This window comes from Nerophis ophidion, linkage group LG25 (genome assembly GCF_033978795.1).
Source record: "Nerophis ophidion isolate RoL-2023_Sa linkage group LG25, RoL_Noph_v1.0, whole genome shotgun sequence".
Classification (NCBI taxonomy): Eukaryota; Metazoa; Chordata; class Actinopteri; order Syngnathiformes; family Syngnathidae; genus Nerophis; species Nerophis ophidion.
The window spans coordinates 39,109,138-39,131,567 of record NC_084635.1 but is presented as its reverse complement, the minus strand read 5'-3'; the positions used below and the strand labels follow the sequence as shown (position 1 = coordinate 39,131,567).

The following is a 22,430-nucleotide window of genomic DNA, read 5'->3' as shown; positions in this document are numbered from 1 at the left end:
CCTCCTCCTCCTCATCCTCATCCTCATCCTCATCCTCAGCATCTCCGGCGGAACTTTGGACTGAATAACGACGTCAGCTTGTTGAGCTCCTTTTTTTTTTTTTTTTTTTTTTCTTTTTCTTTTGGGGAGGGGGGGCGGGAGGGTGGGGGGGGGGTCGATTTGTTTGGATGTGCCTCCTCTTCGCACCTTTTGCGGACACGCGGGAATTCACCTCGGCTTTGGCGCCATCGCCCCCGCGGGCGCGCGCGACATGCCGTTCGCCAAGAGGACGGTGGAGCCGCAGCTGCTGTGCCGACGTCACGTGTCGGACGACGACGGCCTGATGCCCGACGACCTGTGCGGCGTCAGTCACGTGCTCCTGTCGCGGACCCTGCGCCACCTGTCCGACTTGGCGCGGCACGCCTGCTCCTTGTTCCAGGAGCTGGAGGACGACATCGTGGGCACGGACCGCAGGGTGCGCGCGCTCCGTAACAAGATCAAACGCATCCAGCGCGCCGCCGACGCCTTGGACCCCAAAAAGGAGGCCGTGCGTGAGTACACCACCGCGCATGCACGCGCAAGCACGCGCCCTGCCCTACCGTGCCTCTGACGCGCGCACGCGCAGCTCAGGCAAACGCGCGGCGTGAAATGCGATTATGTCGCGGTGGGGATGTGCGCGCACGCGCGCGTGGGGCGTGTGTTGCCGCTGCAATGGCGCCGTGACTGCGGGCGGCGTGCGCGCGCACGTGCACATGCGTGTCGGCTCACGCCGTCTCTCAGGCGTGATTAAAATACCGCTCGACTATTTTCTCCTGGGCGTGTGCGTGTGAGCGTGCGCGCGCACAGACGTTCCCGCCCTTCGCACGTGCAGCAGCTTGATCAAAATGAGTGAGTTGTTGCAGCTCCACTAACATCAATACTTCATTTGTCTCCTACTCCTGCTTCTCTCACTTCTCCCCAAGGGATATAGTTTTTCTCACGCCCCCTAAGGGATATAGTTTATCTCATGCCCCCCCTAAGGGATATAGTTTTTCTCACACCGCCTAAGGGATATAGTTTCTCTCAAGCCCCCCCTAGGGATATAGTTTCTCTCATGCCCTCTAAGGGATATAGTTTCCCTCACGCCCCCCTAAGGGATATAGTTTCCCTCACGCCCCCTAAGGGATATAGTTTCTCTCACACACCCCTAAGGGATATAGTTTCTCTCACGCCCCCTAAGGGATATAGTTTCCCTCACGCCCCCCTAAGGGATATAGTTTCTCTCACGCCTCCCCAAGGGATATAGTTTCCCTCACGCCCCCCTAAGGGCTATAGTTTCTCTCACCCCCCCAAGGGATATAGTTTTTCTCACGCCCCCGTAAGGGATATAGTTTCTCTCACGCCCCCCTAAGGGATATAGTTTCTCTCACGCCTCCCCAAGGGATATAGTTTCCCTCACGCCCCCCTAAGGGATATAGTTTCTCTCACACCCCCTAGGGGATACAGTTTATCTCACACCCCCTAAGGGATATAGTTTCTCTCACGCCCCCTAAGGGATATAGTTTCTCTCACACACCCCTAAGGAATATAGATTCTCTCACACACCCCTAAGGGATATAGTTTCTCCCACATCCCCTAAGGGATATAGTTTCTCTCACACACCCCTAAGGGATATAGTTTCTCTCACACCCCCCTAAGGGATATAGTTTCTCTCACGCCTCCCCCCAAGGGATATAGTTTCTCTCACACACCTCTAAGGGATATAGTTTCTCTCACGGCCCCTAAGGGTTATAGTTTCTCTCATGCCCCCCTAAGGGATATAGTTTCTCTCACGCCCCCCCAAGGGATATAGTTTCTCTCACACACCCCTAAGGGATATAGTTTCCCTCACGCCCCCCCCAAGGGATATAGTTTCTCTCACGCCCCCTAAGGGATATAGTTTCTCTCACGCCCCCTAAGGGATGTAGTTTCTCTCACGCCCCCTAAGGGATATAGTTTCTCTCACGCCCCCTAAGGGATATAGTTTCCTCACGCCTCCTAAGGGATATAGTTTCCCTCACGCCCCCCTAAGGGATATAGTTTCTCTCACACCCCCCAAGGGATATAGTTTCCCTCACGCCCCCTAAGGGATATAGTTTCTCTCACAATCACACACCCCTAAGGGATATAGTTTCTCTCACGCCCCCTAAGGGATATAGTTTCCCTCACGCCCCCCTAAGGGTTATAGTTTCTGTCACCCCAAGGGATATAGTTTTTCTCACACATCCTAAGGGAAATAGTTTCTCTCACGCCCCCAGGGATATAGTTTCTCTCACGCCCCCCTAAGGGATATAATTTCTCTCACACCCCCCCTTAAGGGATATAGTTTTTTTCCACGCCCCTTCTCAGGGTTAATGTTAATTTGTTATCTGTATGTGTCAAGATAGTTCTTTACTAACAATATAGATGTTATTTTGTCATTGCCTTTTACTTCCAACACCTCGCATGCCCCCCCAATTTTCTCACAGTTAAATTTCACCATTTGTTCACGCCCTCCAAATGGAATTTTTTTTTAATATGCCTTTTTTAATCCACATTTATTAATCTACCTGTACATGTCAATATGAGTGCTATTGCATATTGTCTCTCACACCCCCCGAAGTGAATGTTTATCTAGTAATCTACCTGTACGTGTCAATATATATATGCTATTACACTATTGCCTCTCACGCCCCCTGAGGATAGTGATAATTTATTAATCTACCTGCACATGTCAATTTTATGTCATTTTTACACTATTGCCTCTCACACCCCCTGAAGTACGTTTATCTATTAATCTACCTGTACATATCACTATATACACAACTATGCTATTGCCTCTCACGTCCCCCTACAGAGAATGTTAATTCATTAATCTACCAGTATGTGTCACTATATATGCTATTACGCTGTTGCCTCTCACGCCCCCCTGAAGGGAATGTTTATTTATTAATTTACCAGTATGTGTCACTATATATGCTATTATGCTGTTGCCTCTCACGCCCCCCTGAAGGGAATGTTTATTTATTAATTTACCAGTATGTGTCACTATATATGCTATTATGCTGTTGCCTCTCACGCCCCCCTGAAGGGAATGTTTATTTATTAATCTACCAGTATGTGTCACTATATATGCTATTATGCTGTTGCCTCTCACGCCCCCCTGAAGTGATTATTTATTTATTAATCTACCAGTATGTGTCACTATATACGCTATTGCCTCTCATGCCCCCCGGAAGGTAATGTTTATTTAGTAAGTACATGTCACTATATATACTATTGTCTCTCACGCCCCCCTGAAGTGATTATTTATTTATTAATCTACCAGTATGTGTCACTATAAACCCTATCGTGCTGTTGCCTCTCACGCCCCCCTGAAGGGAATGTTTATTTATTAACCTACCTGTCAATAAATAGATCAATTTAATTAAACTTTGGTTGACGTTATTAAACTTATGTGGGCCTTTGAGTGTATTCTGTGTGCCTGCATGCCCCCCCCCTCCCCACTTCTCTGCTGTATGTCCTTCTTTTTGTACGCCCCCCCCCCCGCCTGCTCTGATGTAGACAAAATTAATATTTACAAATTTTATTGATGTTTTATTCTTCCCCTGCCTGCGCTGATGTCTACAAAATTAATATTTACATGTTTATTTATGTTTTGTGCCCCCCACCTGCGCTGATGTCTTCAACATTTATATTTACACGTTTATTTCTGTTTTACGATCCCCGCCTGCGCTGATGTCTACAAATTAATATTTAATCGTTTATTTATGTTTTATGCCCCCCGCCTGCTCTGATGTCTATAAAAATAATATTTACATGTTTATTTGTGTTTTACGGCACCCCGCCTGCTATGATGTCTATAAAATTAATATTTACATGTTTATTTATGTTTTGTGCCCCCCACCTGCGCTGATGTCTTCAACATTTATATTTACACGTTTATTTATGTTTTACGATCCCTGCCTGCTCTGATGTCTACAAAATTAATATTTGCATGGTTATTTATGTTTTATACACCCCCGCCTGCTCTGATGTCTACAAAATGTATATGGAATGTTTTTATGATTTACTCCCCCCACCTGCTCCGATGTCTACAAAATTAATATTTACACGTTTATTTATGTTTTATAATTGTGCGTTCCATTTTGCTCGAATTATGTGTTGATAGCATTGTGTTTGTATTTAGCATTGGATGTTGATAGCATTACATGTTGCTAGCTTTACGTGTTGTTAGCATTGCGTGCTGATATAATTGTTTGTTGTTAGCTTCATGTGTTGCTCTCACGCTCCCCTGAGGTGAATGTTTAGCATTGCGTGTTGATAGAATAGCTTGTTGTTAGCTTTACGTGTTGTTAGCCTTATGTGTTGTTAGCTTTGGTGTTGTTAGCTTTGTGTGTTGTTAGCTTTGTGTGTTGTTAGCTTTGCGTGTTGTTACAATTGCGTGTTGATAGAATTTTGTGTTGTTAGCTTTGTGTGTTGTTAGCTTTGCGTGTTGTTACAATTGTGTGTTGATAGAATTTTGTGTTGTTAGCTTAGCGTGTCCTGTGTTGCGCTGTCTGGCAGCTGCTAATGGCTAATAGCAATCTTGTTAGCATCAACGAGCTCTGAAATATTCTCATCCTCGCAATCCTGCGAGGATGAGAATATTTTAGTGCACAAGTTGAGTCTGCGGCTCCTCACAAGATTTTCGAAGTGCATCCGACACACATATCACAATCACATAATGACAATAATACATATACATATCAATATAATAATAATAATAATAATAATAATAATAACAATGATAATAATAACACATATACATTAATATCATAATAATGATCCATCCATCCATCCATCCATCTTTTTCCGCTCATCCAAGGTCAGGTCGCGGGGGCAGCAGCCTAAGCAGGGAAGCTTCGTCCAGCTTCTCCCGGGGGATCCCGAGGCGTTCCCAGGCCAGCCGGGAGACATAGTCTTCCCAACGTGTCCTGGGTCTTCCCCGTGGCCTCCTACCGGTTGGACGTGCCCTAAACACCTCCCTAGGGAGGCGTTCGGGTGGCATCCTGACCAGATGCCCGAACCACCTCATCTGGCTCCTCTCGATGTGAAGGAGCAGCGGCTTTACTTTGAGTTCCTCCCGGATGGCAGAGCTTCTCACCCTATCTCTAAGGGAGAGACCCTCCACCCGGCGGAGGAAACTCATTTGGGCCGCTTGTACCGGTGATCTTATCCTTTCGGTCATAACCCAAAGCTCCTGACCATAGGTGAGGATGGGAACGTAGATCAACCGGTAAATTGAGAGCTTTGCCCTCCGGCTCAGCTTCTCCTTTACAACAACGGATCGGTACAACGTCCGCATTACTGAAGACGCCGCACCGATCCGCCTGTCGATCTCACGATCCACTCTTCCCTCACTCGTGAACAAGACTCCTAGGTACTTGAACTCCTCCACTTGGGGCAGGGTCTCCTTCCCAACCCGGAAATGGCACTCCACCCTTTTCCGGGAGAGAACCATGTACTCAGACTTGGAGGTGCTGATTCTCATTCCGGTGGCTTCCCACTCGGCTGCGAACCGATCCAGTGAGAGCTGAAGATCCCGGCTAGATGAAGCCATCAGGACCACATCATCTGCAAAAAGCAGAGATTTAATCCTGCAGCCACCAAACCGGAACCCCTCAACGCCTTGACTGCGCCTAGAAATTCTGTCCATAAAAGTTATGAACAGAATGGGTGACAAAGGACAGCCTTGGCGGAGTCCAACCCTCACTGGAAACGTGTCCGACTTACTGCCGGCAATGCGGACCAAGCTCTGACACTGATCATACAGGGAGCGGACCGCCACAATAAGACAGTCCGATACCCCATACTCTCTGAGCACTCCCCACAGGACTTCCTGGGAGACACAGTCGAATGCCTTTTCCAAGTCCACAAAGCACATGTAGACTGGTTGGGCAAACTCTCATGCACCCTCAAGGACCCTGCCGAGAGTATAGAGCTGGTCCACAGTTCCACGACCAGGACGAAAACCACTGTTCCTCGTGGACTTAGGTTCGACTATCCGGCGTAGCCTCCTCTCCAGTACACCTGAATAGACTTTACCAGGAAGGCTGAGGAGTGTGATCCCACGGTAGTGGGAACACACCCTCCGGTTCCCCTTCTTAAAGAGAGGAACCACCACCCCGGTCTGCCAATCCAGAGGTACCGCCCCCGATGTCCATGCGATGTTGCAGAGTCTTGTCAACCAAGACAGCCCCACAGCATCCAGAGCCTTAAGGAAATCCGTGCGGATGTAGTCCACCCCCGGGGCCTTAAGACCAAGGAACTTTTTAACTACCTCAGCGACCTCAGCCCCAGAAATCGGAGAGCCCACCACAGATTCCCCAGTTGATCTACACTTGCTCTAAAGTTTATCTACACTTGATATACACTTGACCCACAGTTGATATACAGTTGATCCACAGATGATATACAGTTGATATACAGTTGATCTGTAGATGATCTACACTTGATCAACAGTGGATCTACAGTTTATCCACGTTTGATCTACAATTTACCTACAGTTGATCCACAGTTGATATACAGTTGACCCACAGTTGATATACAGTTGATCCACAGTTGACCTGTAGAGGATCTACACTTGATCTACAGTTGACCTACAGTTGATCCACATTTGATCCACAGTTGATCTACATTTGATCCCCAGTTGATATACAGTTGACCTGCAGTTGATATACAGTTGATCCACAGTTGATATACAGTTGATTCTCTGTTGATCTGTAGAGGATCTACACTTGATCTACAGTTGATCCACAGTTGATCCACATTTGATCTACATTTGATCCCCAGTTGATATACAGTTGACCTGCAGTTGATATACAGTTGATCCACAGTTAATATACAGTTGATTCCCTGTTGATCTGTAGAGGATCTACACTTGATCTACAGTTGATCCACAGTTGACCTACAGTTGATCCACAGTTGATCTACAGTTGATATACAGTTGATTCACTCTTGATCTGTATAGGATCTACACTTGATCTACAGTTGACCTACAGTTGATCCACATTTGATCCACAGTTGATCTATATTTGATCCCCAGTTGATATACAGTTGACCTGCAGTTGATCCACAGTTGATATACAGTCGATTCACTCTTGATCCGTAGAGGATCTACACTTGTTCTACAGTTGACCTACAGTTGATCCACATTTGATCCACAGTTGATCTACATTTGATCCCCAGTTGATATAAAGTTGACCTGCAGTTGATATACAGTTGATCCACAGTTGATATACAGTTGATTCACTCTTGATCTGTAGAGGATCTACACTTGATCTACAGTTGACCTACAGTTGATCCACATTTGATCCACAGTTGATCTATATTTGATCCCCAGTTGATATACAGTTGACCTGCAGTTGATCCACAGTTGATATACAGTTGATTCACTGTTGATCTGTAGAGGATCTACACTTGATCTACGGTTGACCTACAGTTGATCCATATTTGATCCACAGTTGATCTACAAATGATCCACAGTTGATATACAGTTGACCTACAGTTCATATACAGTTGATCCACAGTTGATATTTAGTTGATCCACAGTTGATCCACAGTTGATTCACAGTTGATATTTAGTTGATCCGCAGTTGATCCACAGTTGATCTATAGTTAATCCACAGTCGATCCACAGTTGATTCACAGTTGATCCCACAGTTGATCCACATTTGATCCTGGCCTAGTTTCCCATGAGCATGGAGACACTTGACACATCTTTCATCTTTCATATTTCACATTTCTGCACTTTGACGAGACGAGTGAGAGAAGGTTTGATCCAGCGTGTGAGAGAGACGCAGCAAGACAAGTGAAAAACTAAAAAGGAGGAATAATTGTGATTCTGCTGTGAAAAGGAAGACAATTGTCAAAAAGTTCCTGAAGAAAACATTGCTGGTGAAACTATCGACTGCACAGCAAAGTAGGATTAGTATTGACAAATGTCATCCTGTCATGATTAGTCCACAACAAACTCTTCATGACTTTGCAAATATGTTTGGAGCATCAGGACTTTATTCAAACATGGAATATTCACCTTCTTGTTGACTTCTGGAGTTGCTCAGCATGTGAAGGCCCGGGCGGGTGTGGGGATACTCACGAGTCCCCGGCTGAGTGCCTGTACCTTGGACTTCACCCCACTGGACAAGAGGGTCGCCTCCCTTCGTCTGAGGGTCCAAGGGGGGAGAACTCTGATATACTTCGGGATCCCCCAGCAGGAAGTTGCTGATGTTGCTCTGGAGAGGGAAGTCTGGGGGTGTCTGCTGGAGCTCTTGTCCCCGCGACCCCATTACGGCTAAGCGGTTGAAGATGGATGGATGGATGGATGGATGGATGGATGGATGGATGGATGGATGGACGGATGGACGGACACTCCTTTCACACAATATAGTAGCCATAAGTGTCAATGACTTCGGTCACTGGTAGCATCATTGCTGTGGTTGTCACCCGGCCACTACAACCAGGTCCACTGCCTGGAAATATTTGATCACATCCTGGGTCAAGTTAGAACTGGACTTCCATGTCCTGAAACCACAAAAACTGTTTTGCCAAAAACTTGGCGAACTTGACAGTCCTTGAGCATTCGCTGTGTTGTTAGCATTCTGGGTGGCTAGGTAAGTCCTGCTGTTGTCTCTTGACATTTCTCACACAAAGTCTCCCCAACGTGGAGATGTGTTGGTTTTTTTTTTTTTACGATTTTCCTGATGTTGAGATAATTTCTGATGAAAAGCAGTCCAAAAAACTTTTACAATTGATCATTTTCAATTAGTAGAAGCCAAACAATAATTAAAGCTGCAAGCAGCAATGGACGGGACCGACTTTTGCTGGTGTTTCCTGCCTTTACCCATTCAACATATCTTTAACTGCACTTTACCTACCTTCCCTGCATCTTGGTGTCACACTGGTGCTTCTTTCTGTCACCCATACATGCTGGTGCTTCCTGCCATCACCCAGACAACATATCTTTACCTGCACATTACCTACCTTCTCTGTATGCTGGAGTCAAACTGGTGCCTCCTTCTTTCACCCAGTCAACATATCTTTACCTGCACATTACCTACCTTCTCTGTATGCTGGAGTCAAACTGGTGCCTCCTTCTTTCACCCAGTCAACATATCTTTACCTGCACATTACCTACCTTCTCTGTACCCTGGAGTCACACTGGTGCTTCTTTCTTCCACCCATACACGCTGGTGCTTCCTGCCATCACCCAGACAACATATCTTTACCTGCACATTACCTACCTTCTCTGTATGCTGGAGTCAAACTGGTGCCTCCTTCTTTCACCCAGTCAACATATCTTTACCTGCACAGTACCTACCTTCTCTGTATTGTGTGGTCACGCTGGTGCTTCCTGCTTTTAAGCGGCCATCTTGAGACGGTAGCAGCGCAACAGCATCAGTGCAGTGGTTCTTTGAAGGCTTGTAAAATCAAAACCGGAGCCATTAGAAAAGCTAGGGTTCAAAGTCTCTCCCGTGCGAGTTTGAAGCCGATACAACAAACGCGCTCTAAGGAGATAATGTTTGAAGAAAGGGGACAGGTTTTTACAAAACCTTTGTTTTGAAGGGGTAATTGCTAACTTCCTGTTGATTTTTGCTGAAGGATGTCAATGAATGAAATGTAGGTCTAAGTGAGACCTACATAGAGGTTTTTGTTTCATGTCTCTACGACATTCCTACCGGACGTTACAAGCAGTTTTGTCTGTGTTTTCTTCCTAGGGGGCGCTAGAGCGCAATTTTAAGTTTTGGGTTTTTTTTTTTTTTATTAGATCGCAATTTTCACCAGTCCTGTTGTGTGTGTCCAATTAGGTGAGTTTTGAAGCATTTTAAGGGGGTCAAATTACAGCTCAAAGAGGCAAACATGACATTTTTTAGGAAACTTATGTTTTGTAGGGTGTGTTTGCCAACTTCCTGTTGATTTTTGCTGAAGGATGACATTTTATGAAATGTAGGTCTGAGTCAGACCTACATAGAGGTTTTTGTTTCATGTATCTACAACATTCCTTTCGGAAGTTACAAGCAGTTTTGTCTGTGATTTTTCCTAGGGGGCGCTAGAGCGAAATTTTGAGTTTTTTTTTTTTTTTTTATTAGATGGCAATTTTTGCCAGTTCTGATGTGTGTGTAGAATTTGGTGAGTTTTGAAGCATGTTAAGGGGGTCAAATTACAGCTCAAAGAGGCGGCGGTTTAATAATAATAAAACTTTAGAAATACAATAGGGTCCTCTGTTTCAAAGGGACATTAGGTCCCTAATAATAACAACCATAATACCCAAATAAAACTTAATTCAAGACTTAATTTTGGACAAAAATATACTGTATGTAGAATATGATTAAAAAAAAAAAAATCTAATTATAAATGGGTTTTTTTAGGGCCCGCATGGCCCATTGCCAAAGGACTCCACAGGAGGACCTATTGAATTTCGTGCGTTTTATTATTATTCTTTATTATTATTATTATTATTCCGCACCTATGCGCTGTAATTTGACCCCCTTAACATGCATCAAAACTCACCAAATTTGACACACACATCGGTACGGCAGGCCACCCCAACTTATAAAACAATCAATCCCTAAAAATTAAAATTTTGCTCTAGCGCCCCCTAGGAAAAAAAAACAGACTGCTTGTAACTTCCATTAGGAATGTTTTAGAGACATGAAACAAAAACCTCTATGTAGGGCTGACTTAGACCTAGATTTCCCATTAGAAACTTCTATACCTAAAATCAACAGGAAAATGGCAAAAACCCATTCAAAGCAAAATTTTCGCAAAAAATGCTATTTTTGCCTCTTTGAGCTGTAATTTGACCCCCTTAAAATGCTTCAAAACTCACCAAAATTGACACACCTATCAGGACTGGCGGAAAAAACAATCTAACAAAAACAAAAACTCAAAATTGCGCTCTAGCGCAATTTTTGAATAAAACACAGAAAAACTGCTCCTAGGAAGAAAATATAGACAAAACTGCTTGTAACTTCTGGTAGGAATGCCGGTAAGACATGAAACAAAAACTTCTATGTAGGTCTCACTTAGACCTACATATTAATAATTAACATCCTTCAGCAAAAATCAACAGGAAGTTGGCAATTACCCCTTCAAAACAAAAGTTTTGTAAAAACCTGTCACCTTTCTTCAAACGTTGTCTCCTCTGAGCCTGTTTGTCGTTTCGGCTTCAAACTCGCACAGGAGAGAGTTTAAACCCTTCTGATTAAAAGTTATAGAAAGAGTTTTGTTTACTGCTCCGGTTTTGATTTTATGATCCTTCAAAGTTCAACTGCGCTGATGCCGCTGCGCTGCTGCTGTCTCAAGATGGCTACTACCACTGGATAAAAGTATTGGGACACTTAGGACTAACACCAGGCAAAAGTATTGGGACACTTATGGCTAACAGTAGACAATGACAATGTAAAATGGAATTAAATCTTTTTTGTCCTCAAAATTCTACACACAATACCCTATAATAATAGTAGCTACTATCCATGCAGCTTTAATTTTGTTTTGTTTTTTAACGTAATAGAATATTACATGTTATGATTGTCCGACACACAGTTCAACATGCTAGTGCAGTATTGATCGATCATCCTGGGCTAGTTGGATGTTCCACCGTGAGATGTAAATATTTTGTGCAACATAATAGTATGATCGTCCTCAGCAAGCAAAGCAACAATGTGCACGGATCAGCAAAGTCATGTGACCTCTCAGCAGGGGATTATGAATCATGCACCTTTTCAGATCATGTCATGTGACACACTTTGCTTCATTCTGCTAACTCAGCACTTTCTTCAACGCTACGCCAGACCTCACTCTGGTGGTCAGCAGTGGTGGTCAAATATCATGAGGCACAAGGGTGAATATTTGGGACACGGGAAGAACTCACATGGTACATTCATGATGTCTCTCATAAACATTGCATCTAATAGACAATGTCTCACTTGTGGTGACATCATCAACATGAGGGTGCTCTCAAAAAAAGAGGGATTTTTCACATTGACTGCGTGTCGCTTTTAAAAATGCTCCCCCTCTGGTCAACATATGAAATAACAAGTGCGTGTAAGAAATTGAAATGCGCTCCCTCTGGCAACAAAAAAAATAAAATAAATATGTACCTGCGATGAGGTGGCGACTTGTCCAGGGTGTACCCCGCCTTCCGCCCGATTGATGTACCTGCGATGAGGTGGCGACTTGTCCAGGGTGTACCCCGCCTTCCGCCCGATTGAAGCTGAGATAGGCGCCAGCGCCCCCCGCGACCCCACAAGGGAATAAGCGGTAGAAAATGGATGGATGGATGGATGTATATAGAGGCATACTGTAACAAACTGAAGTAAATAATGAAAATTATAAAAGAATTACAAACCAAAAAAAATACAAAATAACTGAAAGCAGTTTTTTTCTCACAACGTCTCGACTTTTTTCTTATAAAATTGGGAAAAAACTCCCATATTCTTTCTGTTTCTGTAATATTGCATTATTTGCTCGAACATTTTTCATTTTTAACACAAAATTGTGACATTTATCATATAAAATTTGAACTTTTATCACAATATTGCCAATTTTTTTTTGTTGTTCTTGTAAAACGTTGACATTTTTTGCCGAGTAAAATTCCAATGATTATATCCATCCATCCATTTTCTACCGCTTGTCCCTTTTGGGGTCGCTGGAGCCTATCTCAGCTGCATTCGGGCGGAAGGCACGGTACACCCCGGACAAGTCGCCACCTCATCGTAGGGCATGATTATATCAATATTGCCGACATTTTTAAGTTTTCTTATAAAATTGTGACTTTTGTCGAGTAAAATGACGACTCTTTTCATAAAATTGCCAACATTTTAAGCTTTTCTTGTAAAATTGCGACTGTTATTGAGTAAAATTCCAACTTTTATCATAATATTGCACACATGTTTAGTTTTTCTTGTAACATATGACTTGTGTTAAGTAAAATGACAACTTTTATTATAATACTGCCAAAATAATTGGTTTTTCTTTTGAAATTGTGACATTTTTCTTGTGAAATTCCAACTCATTTTTCACAAAAAAAATTTCATATTTGCATAGTATGTATGTATTATTCATGTTGTAAATACACTTCTTTATATATCTAGAAAGGCTGCTCCTAAAGAGGGAGGCATTTTTCTCAGGTCTCAAGAAGAAATATAACAATGTGTGTACGTGTGTGTGTGTGTGTGTGTGTGTGTGTGTGTGTGTGTGTGTGTGTGTGTGTGTGTGTGTGTGTGTGTGTGTGTGTGTGTGTTGTATTTCTAGCCTTCCCGAGACATGAAGAAGGAAAAGTATCTTCCATATGAGGAGGTGTGAACACGTGATGGCCTAAATCATGGTCCCGATAACCATCCATCCATCCATTTTCTACCGCTCATTACCTTTTTTTGGGGTCGTAACATTGCATCTAATAGACAATGTCTCACTTGTGGTGACATCATCAACATGAGGGTGCTCTCAAAAAAAGAGGGATTTTTCACATTGACTGCGTGTCGTTTTTAAAAGTGCTCCCCCTCTGGTCAACATATGAAATAACAAGTGTGTGTAAGAAATTGAAATGCGCTCCATTTGGCGACAAAAAAAATAAAATAAATATGTATATAGAGACATACTGTAACAAACTGAAGTAAATAATGAAAATTATAAAAGAATTATGAACCAAAAAAAATACAAAATAACTGAAAGCAGTTTTTTTCTCACAACGTGTCGACTTTTTTCTTATAAAATTGGGAAAAAACTCCCATATTCTTTCTGTTTCTGTAATATTGCAATATTTGCTCGAAAATTTTTCATTTTTAATACAAAATGGTGACATTTATCATATAAAATTTGAACTTCTATCACAATATTGCCAATTTTTTTTTGTTGTTCTTGTAAAATTATTATAATATTGCCAAAATTGTAAGGTTCTCTGATAAAATTCTGACTTTTGTCGAGTAAAATGACGACTCTTTTCATAAAATTGCCGATATGTTAAGCTTTTCTTGTAAAATTGCAACTGTATCGCTAAAAATTCCAACTTTTATCATATGATTGCACAAATGTTCAGTTTTTCTTGTAAAATTATGAATAAAATTACGACTTTTATTATCCATCCATCCATTTTCTACCGCTTATTCCCTTGTGGGGTGGCGGGGGGCGCTGGCGCCTATCTCAGCTCCAATCAGGCGGAAGGCGGGGTACACCCTGGACAAGTCGCCATCTCATCGCAGGGCATGATTATATCAATATTGCCGACATTTTTAAGTTTTCTTATAAAATTGTGACTTTTGTCGAGTAAAATGACGACTCTTTTCATAAAATTGCCAACATTTTAAGCTTTTCTTGTAAAATTGCGACTGTTATTGAGTACAATTTCAACTTTTATCATAATATTGCACACATGTTTAGTTTTTCTTGTCAAATTTTGACTTGCGTTAAGTAAAATGACAACTTTTATTATAATACTGCCAAAATGATTGTTTTTTCTTTTGAAATTGTGACATTTTTCGTGTGAAATTCCAACTCATTTTTCACAACAAGCTTTTTTATATTTGCATAGTATGTATGTATCAATAATATTGTAAAAATTGTTATATATCTAGAAAGGCTGCTCCTAAAGAAGGTAAAAAATGTGATTATCATAATATTGCCAAAATTGTAAGGTTCTCTGATAAAATTGTGACTTTTGTCAAGTAAAATGACGACTCTTTTCATAAAATTGCCGATATGTTAAGTTTTTCTTGTGAAATTGCGACTGTTATTGCTAAAAATTCCAACTTTTATCATATGATTGCACAAATGTTCAGTTTTTCTTGTAAAATTATGAATAAAATTACGACTTTTATTATCCATCCATCCATTTTCTACCGCTTATTCCCTTGTGGGGTCGCGGGGGGCGCTGGCGCCTATCTCAGCTACAATCAGGCGGAAGGCGGGGTACACCCCGGACAAGTCGCCACCTCATCGCAGGGCATGATTATATCAATATTGCCGACATTTTTAAGTTTTCTTATAAAATTGTGACTTTTGTCGAGTAAAATGACGACTCTTTTCATAAAATTGCCAACATTTTAAGCTTTTCTTGTAAAATTGTGACTGTTATTGCTAAAAATTCCAACTTTTATCATATGATTGCACACATGTTCAGTTTTTCTTGTGCAATTTTGACTTGCGATGAGTAAAATGACAACTTTTATTATAATACTGCCAAAATGATTGGTTTTTCTTGTGAAATTGTGACATTTTTCTTGTGAAATTCCAACTCATTTTTCACAACAAGCTTTTTTATATTTGCATAGTATGTATGTATTAATAATATTGTAAATACACTTCTGCATATATCTAGAAAGGCTGCTCCTAAAGAATGTAAGAAATACTACGACTTTTGTCATAATTTTGGCCAAGTAAAAAATGTGATTATTATAATATTGCCAAAATTGTAAGGTTCTCTGATAAAATTGTGACTTTTGTCGAGTAAAATGACGACTCTTTTCATAAAATTGCCGATACGTTAAGCTTTTCTTGTAAAATTGCAACTGTATCACTAAAAATTCCAACTTTTATCATATGATTGCACAAATGTTCAGTTTTTCTTGTAAAATTTTGACTTGCGATGAGTAAAATGAGGACTTTTATTATAATACTGCCAAAATGATTGGTTTTTCTTGTGAAATTGTGACATTTTTCTTGTGAAATTCCAACTCATTTTTCACAACAAGCTTTTTTATATTTGCATAGTATATATATATTAATAATATTGTAAATACACTTCTGCATATATCTAGAAAGGCTGCCTTTAAAGAATGTAAGAAATATTATGACTTTTGTCATAATTTTGGACAAGTAAAAAATGTGATTATCATAATATTGCCAAAATTGTAAGGTTCTCTGATAAAATTGTGACTTTTGTCGAGTAAAATGACGACTCTTTTCATAAAATTGCCGATATGTTAAGCTTTTCTTGTAAAATTGCGACTGTTATTGCTAAAAATTCCAACTTTTATCATATGATTGCACAAATGTTCAGTTTTTCTTGTAAAATTATGAATAAAATTACGACTTTTATTATCCATCCATCCATTTTCTACCGCTTATTCCCTTGTGGGATCGCGGGGGGCGCTGGCGCCTATCTCAGCTACAATCAGGCGGAAGGCGGGGTACACCCCGGACAAGTCGCCACCTCATCGCAGGGCATGATTATATCAATATTGCCGACATTTTTAAGTTTTCTTGTAAAATTGTGACTTTTGTTGAGTAAAATGACGACTCTTTTCATAAAATTGCCAACATTTTAAGTTGTTCTTGTAAAATTGCGACTGTTATTGAGTAAAATTCCAACTTTTATCATAATATTGCACACATGTTTAGTTTTTCTTGTCAAATTTTGACTTGCGTTGAGTAAAATGACGACTTTTGTTATAATACTGCCAAAATGATTGGTTTTTCTTGTGAAATTGTGACATTTTTCTTGTGAAATTCCAACTTATTTTTCACAACTACCTTTTTTATATTTGCATAGTATGTATGTATTAATAATATTGTAAATACATTTCTGCATATATCTAGAAAGGCTGCTCTTAAAGAATGTAAGAAATATTATGACTTTTGTCATAATTTTGCCAAGTAAAAAATGTGATTATTATAATATTGCCAAAAATAATTAGATTCTCTGATAAAATTGTGACTTTTGTCGAGTAAAATGACGACTCTTTTCATAAAATTGCCGATATGTTAAGCTTTTCTTATAAAATTGCGACTGTTATTGCTAAAAATTCCAACTTTTTTCATATGATTGCACAAATGTTTAGTTTTTCTTGTAAAATTATGAATAAAATTACGACTTTTATTATAATACTGTCAAAATGATAGGTTTTTCTTTTGAAATAGTGACATTTTTCTTGTGAAATTCCAACTCATTTTTCACAACAAGCTTTTTTATATTTGCATAGTATGTATGTATTAATAATATTGTAAATACATTTCTGCATATATCTAGAAAGGTTGCTCTTAAAGAATGTAAGAAATATTATGACTTTTGTCATAATTTTGCCAAGTAAAAAATGTGATTATTATAATATTGCCAAAAATAATTAGATTCTCTGATAAAATTGTGACTTTTGTCGAGTAAAATGACGACTCTTTTCATAAAATTGCCGATATGTTAAGCTTTTCTTATAAAATTGCGACTGTTATTGCTAAAAATTCCAACTTTTTTCATATGATTGCACAAATGTTTAGTTTTTCTTGTAAAATTATGAATAAAATTACGACTTTTATTATAATACTGTCAAAATGATAGGTTTTTCTTTTGAAATAGTGACATTTTTCTTGGGAAATTCCAACTCATTTTTCACAACAAGCTTTTTTATATTTGCATAGTATGTATGTATTAATAATATTGTAAATACACTTCTGCATATATCTAGAAAGGCTGCTTTTAAAGAATGTAAGAAATACTATGACTTTTGTCATAATTTTGGACAAGTAAAAAATGTGATTATTATAATATTGCCAAAATTGTAAGGTTCTCTGATAAAATTGTGACTTTTGTCAAGTAAAATGACGACTCTTTTCATAAAATTGCCAACATTTTAAGCTTTTCTTGTAAAATTGCGACTGTTATTGAGTAAAATTCCAACTTTTATCATAATATTGCACACATGTTTAGTTTTTCTTGTCAAATTTTGACTTGCGTTAAGTAAAATGACAACTTTTATTATAATACTGCCAAAATGATTGTTTTTTCTTTTGAAATTGTGACATTTTTCTTGTGAAATTCCAACTCATTTTTCACAACAAGCTTTTTTATATGTGCATAGTATGTATGTATTAATAATATTGTAAATAAACTTCTGCATATATCTAGAAAGGCTGCTCTTAAAGAATGTAAGAAATATTATGACTTTTGTCATAATTTTGCCAAGTAAAAAATGTGATTATTATAATATTGCCAAAAATAATTAGATTCTCTGCTGAAATTGTGACTTTTGTCGAGTAAAATGACGACTCTTTTCATAAAATTGCCAACATTTTAAGCTTTTCTTGTGAAATTGCGACTGTTATCGCTAAAAATTCCAACTTTTATCATATGATTGCACAAATGTTCAGTTTTTCTTGTGCAATTTTGACTTGCGATGAGTAAAATGAGGACTTTTATTATAATACTGCCAGAATTATTGGTTTTTCTTTTGAAATTGTGACATTTTTCTTGTGAAATTCCAACTCATTTTTCACAACAAGCTTTTTTATATTTGCATAGTATGTATGTATTATTAATATTGTAAATACACTTCTGCATATATCTAGAAAGGCTGCTCTTAAAGAATGTAAGAAATACTATGACTTTTGTCATAATTTTGGCCAAGTAAAAAATGTGATTATCATAATATTGCCAAAATTGTAAGGTTCTCTGATAAAATTGTGACTTTTGTCGAGTAAAATGACGACTCTTTTCATAAAATTGCCAACATTTTAAGCTTTTCTTGTAAAATTGCGACTGTTATTGAGTAAAATTCCAACTTTTATCATAATATTGCACACATGTTTAGTTTTTCTTGTCAAATTTTGACTTGCGTTAAGTAAAATGACAACTTTTATTATAATACTGCCAAAATGATTGTTTTTTCTTTTGAAATTGTGACATTTTTCTTGTGAAATTCCAACTCATTTTTCACAACAAGCTTTTTTATATGTGCATAGTATGTATGTATTAATAATATTGTAAATAAACTTCTGCATATATCTAGAAAGGCTGCTCTTAAAGAATGTAAGAAATATTATGACTTTTGTCATAATTTTGCCAAGTAAAAAATGTGATTATTATAATATTGCCAAAAATAATTAGATTCTCTGCTGAAATTGTGACTTTTGTCGAGTAAAATGACGACTCTTTTCATAAAATTGCCAACATTTTAAGCTTTTCTTGTGAAATTGCGACTGTTATCGCTAAAAATTCCAACTTTTATCATATGATTGCACAAATGTTCAGTTTTTCTTGTGCAATTTTGACTTGCGATGAGTAAAATGAGGACTTTTATTATAATACTGCCAGAATTATTGGTTTTTCTTTTGAAATTGTGACATTTTTCTTGTGAAATTCCAACTCATTTTTCACAACAAGCTTTTTTATATTTGCATAGTATGTATGTATTATTAATATTGTAAATACACTTCTGCATATATCTAGAAAGGCTGCTCTTAAAGAATGTAAGAAATACTATGACTTTTGTCATAATTTTGGCCAAGTAAAAAATGTGATTATCATAATATTGCCAAAATTGTAAGGTTCTCTGATAAAATTGTGACTTTTGTCGAGTAAAATGACGACTCTTTTCATAAAATTGCCGATATGTTAAGCTTTTCTTGTAAAATTGCGACTGTTATTGCTAAAAATTCCAACTTTTATCATATGATTGCACAAATGTTCAGTTTTTCTTGTAAAATTATGAATAAAATTACGACTTTTATTATCCATCCATCCATTTTCTACCGCTTATTCCCTTGTGGGATCGCGGGGGGCGCTGGCGCCTATCTCAGCTACAATCAGGCGGAAGGCGGGGTACACCCCGGACAAGTCGCCACCTCATCGCAGGGCATGATTATATCAATATTGCCGACATTTTTAAGTTTTCTTGTAAAATTGTGACTTTTGTTGAGTAAAATGACGACTCTTTTCATAAAATTGCCAACATTTTAAGTTGTTCTTGTAAAATTGCGACTGTTATTGAGTAAAATTCCAACTTTTATCATAATATTGCACACATGTTTAGTTTTTCTTGTCAAATTTTGACTTGCGTTGAGTAAAATGACGACTTTTGTTATAATACTGCCAAAATGATTGGTTTTTCTTGTGAAATTGTGACATTTTTCTTGTGAAATTCCAACTTATTTTTCACAACTACCTTTTTTATATTTGCATAGTATGTATGTATTAATAATATTGTAAATACATTTCTGCATATATCTAGAAAGGCTGCTCTTAAAGAATGTAAGAAATATTATGACTTTTGTCATAATTTTGCCAAGTAAAAAATGTGATTATTATAATATTGCCAAAAATAATTAGATTCTCTGATAAAATTGTGACTTTTGTCGAGTAAAATGACGACTCTTTTCATAAAATTGCCGATATGTTAAGCTTTTCTTATAAAATTGCGACTGTTATTGCTAAAAATTCCAACTTTTTTCATATGATTGCACAAATGTTTAGTTTTTCTTGTAAAATTATGAATAAAATTACGACTTTTATTATAATACTGTCAAAATGATAGGTTTTTCTTTTGAAATAGTGACATTTTTCTTGTGAAATTCCAACTCATTTTTCACAACAAGCTTTTTTATATTTGCATAGTATGTATGTATTAATAATATTGTAAATACATTTCTGCATATATCTAGAAAGGTTGCTCTTAAAGAATGTAAGAAATATTATGACTTTTGTCATAATTTTGCCAAGTAAAAAATGTGATTATTATAATATTGCCAAAAATAATTAGATTCTCTGATAAAATTGTGACTTTTGTCGAGTAAAATGACGACTCTTTTCATAAAATTGCCGATATGTTAAGCTTTTCTTATAAAATTGCGACTGTTATTGCTAAAAATTCCAACTTTTTTCATATGATTGCACAAATGTTTAGTTTTTCTTGTAAAATTATGAATAAAATTACGACTTTTATTATAATACTGTCAAAATGATAGGTTTTTCTTTTGAAATAGTGACATTTTTCTTGGGAAATTCCAACTCATTTTTCACAACAAGCTTTTTTATATTTGCATAGTATGTATGTATTAATAATATTGTAAATACACTTCTGCATATATCTAGAAAGGCTGCTTTTAAAGAATGTAAGAAATACTATGACTTTTGTCATAATTTTGGACAAGTAAAAAATGTGATTATTATAATATTGCCAAAATTGTAAGGTTCTCTGATAAAATTGTGACTTTTGTCAAGTAAAATGACGACTCTTTTCATAAAATTGCCAACATTTTAAGCTTTTCTTGTAAAATTGCGACTGTTATTGAGTAAAATTCCAACTTTTATCATAATATTGCACACATGTTTAGTTTTTCTTGTCAAATTTTGACTTGCGTTAAGTAAAATGACAACTTTTATTATAATACTGCCAAAATGATTGTTTTTTCTTTTGAAATTGTGACATTTTTCTTGTGAAATTCCAACTCATTTTTCACAACAAGCTTTTTTATATGTGCATAGTATGTATGTATTAATAATATTGTAAATAAACTTCTGCATATATCTAGAAAGGCTGCTCTTAAAGAATGTAAGAAATATTATGACTTTTGTCATAATTTTGCCAAGTAAAAAATGTGATTATTATAATATTGCCAAAAATAATTAGATTCTCTGCTGAAATTGTGACTTTTGTCGAGTAAAATGACGACTCTTTTCATAAAATTGCCAACATTTTAAGCTTTTCTTGTGAAATTGCGACTGTTATCGCTAAAAATTCCAACTTTTATCATATGATTGCACAAATGTTCAGTTTTTCTTGTGCAATTTTGACTTGCGATGAGTAAAATGAGGACTTTTATTATAATACTGCCAGAATTATTGGTTTTTCTTTTGAAATTGTGACATTTTTCTTGTGAAATTCCAACTCATTTTTCACAACAAGCTTTTTTATATTTGCATAGTATGTATGTATTATTAATATTGTAAATACACTTCTGCATATATCTAGAAAGGCTGCTCTTAAAGAATGTAAGAAATACTATGACTTTTGTCATAATTTTGGCCAAGTAAAAAATGTGATTATCATAATATTGCCAAAATTGTAAGGTTCTCTGATAAAATTGTGACTTTTGTCGAGTAAAATGACGACTCTTTTCATAAAATTGCCAACATTTTAAGCTTTTCTTGTAAAATTGCGACTGTTATTGAGTAAAATTCCAACTTTTATCATAATATTGCACACATGTTTAGTTTTTCTTGTCAAATTTTGACTTGCGTTAAGTAAAATGACAACTTTTATTATAATACTGCCAAAATGATTGTTTTTTCTTTTGAAATTGTGACATTTTTCTTGTGAAATTCCAACTCATTTTTCACAACAAGCTTTTTTATATGTGCATAGTATGTATGTATTAATAATATTGTAAATAAACTTCTGCATATATCTAGAAAGGCTGCTCTTAAAGAATGTAAGAAATATTATGACTTTTGTCATAATTTTGCCAAGTAAAAAATGTGATTATTATAATATTGCCAAAAATAATTAGATTCTCTGCTGAAATTGTGACTTTTGTCGAGTAAAATGACGACTCTTTTCATAAAATTGCCAACATTTTAAGCTTTTCTTGTGAAATTGCGACTGTTATCGCTAAAAATTCCAACTTTTATCATATGATTGCACAAATGTTCAGTTTTTCTTGTGCAATTTTGACTTGCGATGAGTAAAATGAGGACTTTTATTATA

The 22,430-nt window shown here is 37.6% G+C and overlaps 1 protein-coding gene across 2 annotated transcripts in view; it reads left to right on the top strand.

The window, feature by feature from the left end:
• Nucleotides 1–206: 206 nt before the first annotated feature.
• Nucleotides 207–22,430, top strand: part of nhsb (Nance-Horan syndrome b (congenital cataracts and dental anomalies)) — a 109,051-nt gene continuing 86,827 nt past the window's right edge. For both annotated transcript variants that reach the window (XM_061887135.1, XM_061887134.1), the window contains exon 1: nucleotides 207–530. In XM_061887135.1, the coding sequence (XP_061743119.1) occupies nucleotides 251–530 (280 nt within the window). In that variant the 5' untranslated portion in view covers nucleotides 207–250. The remainder of the gene's footprint in view (nucleotides 531–22,430) is intronic.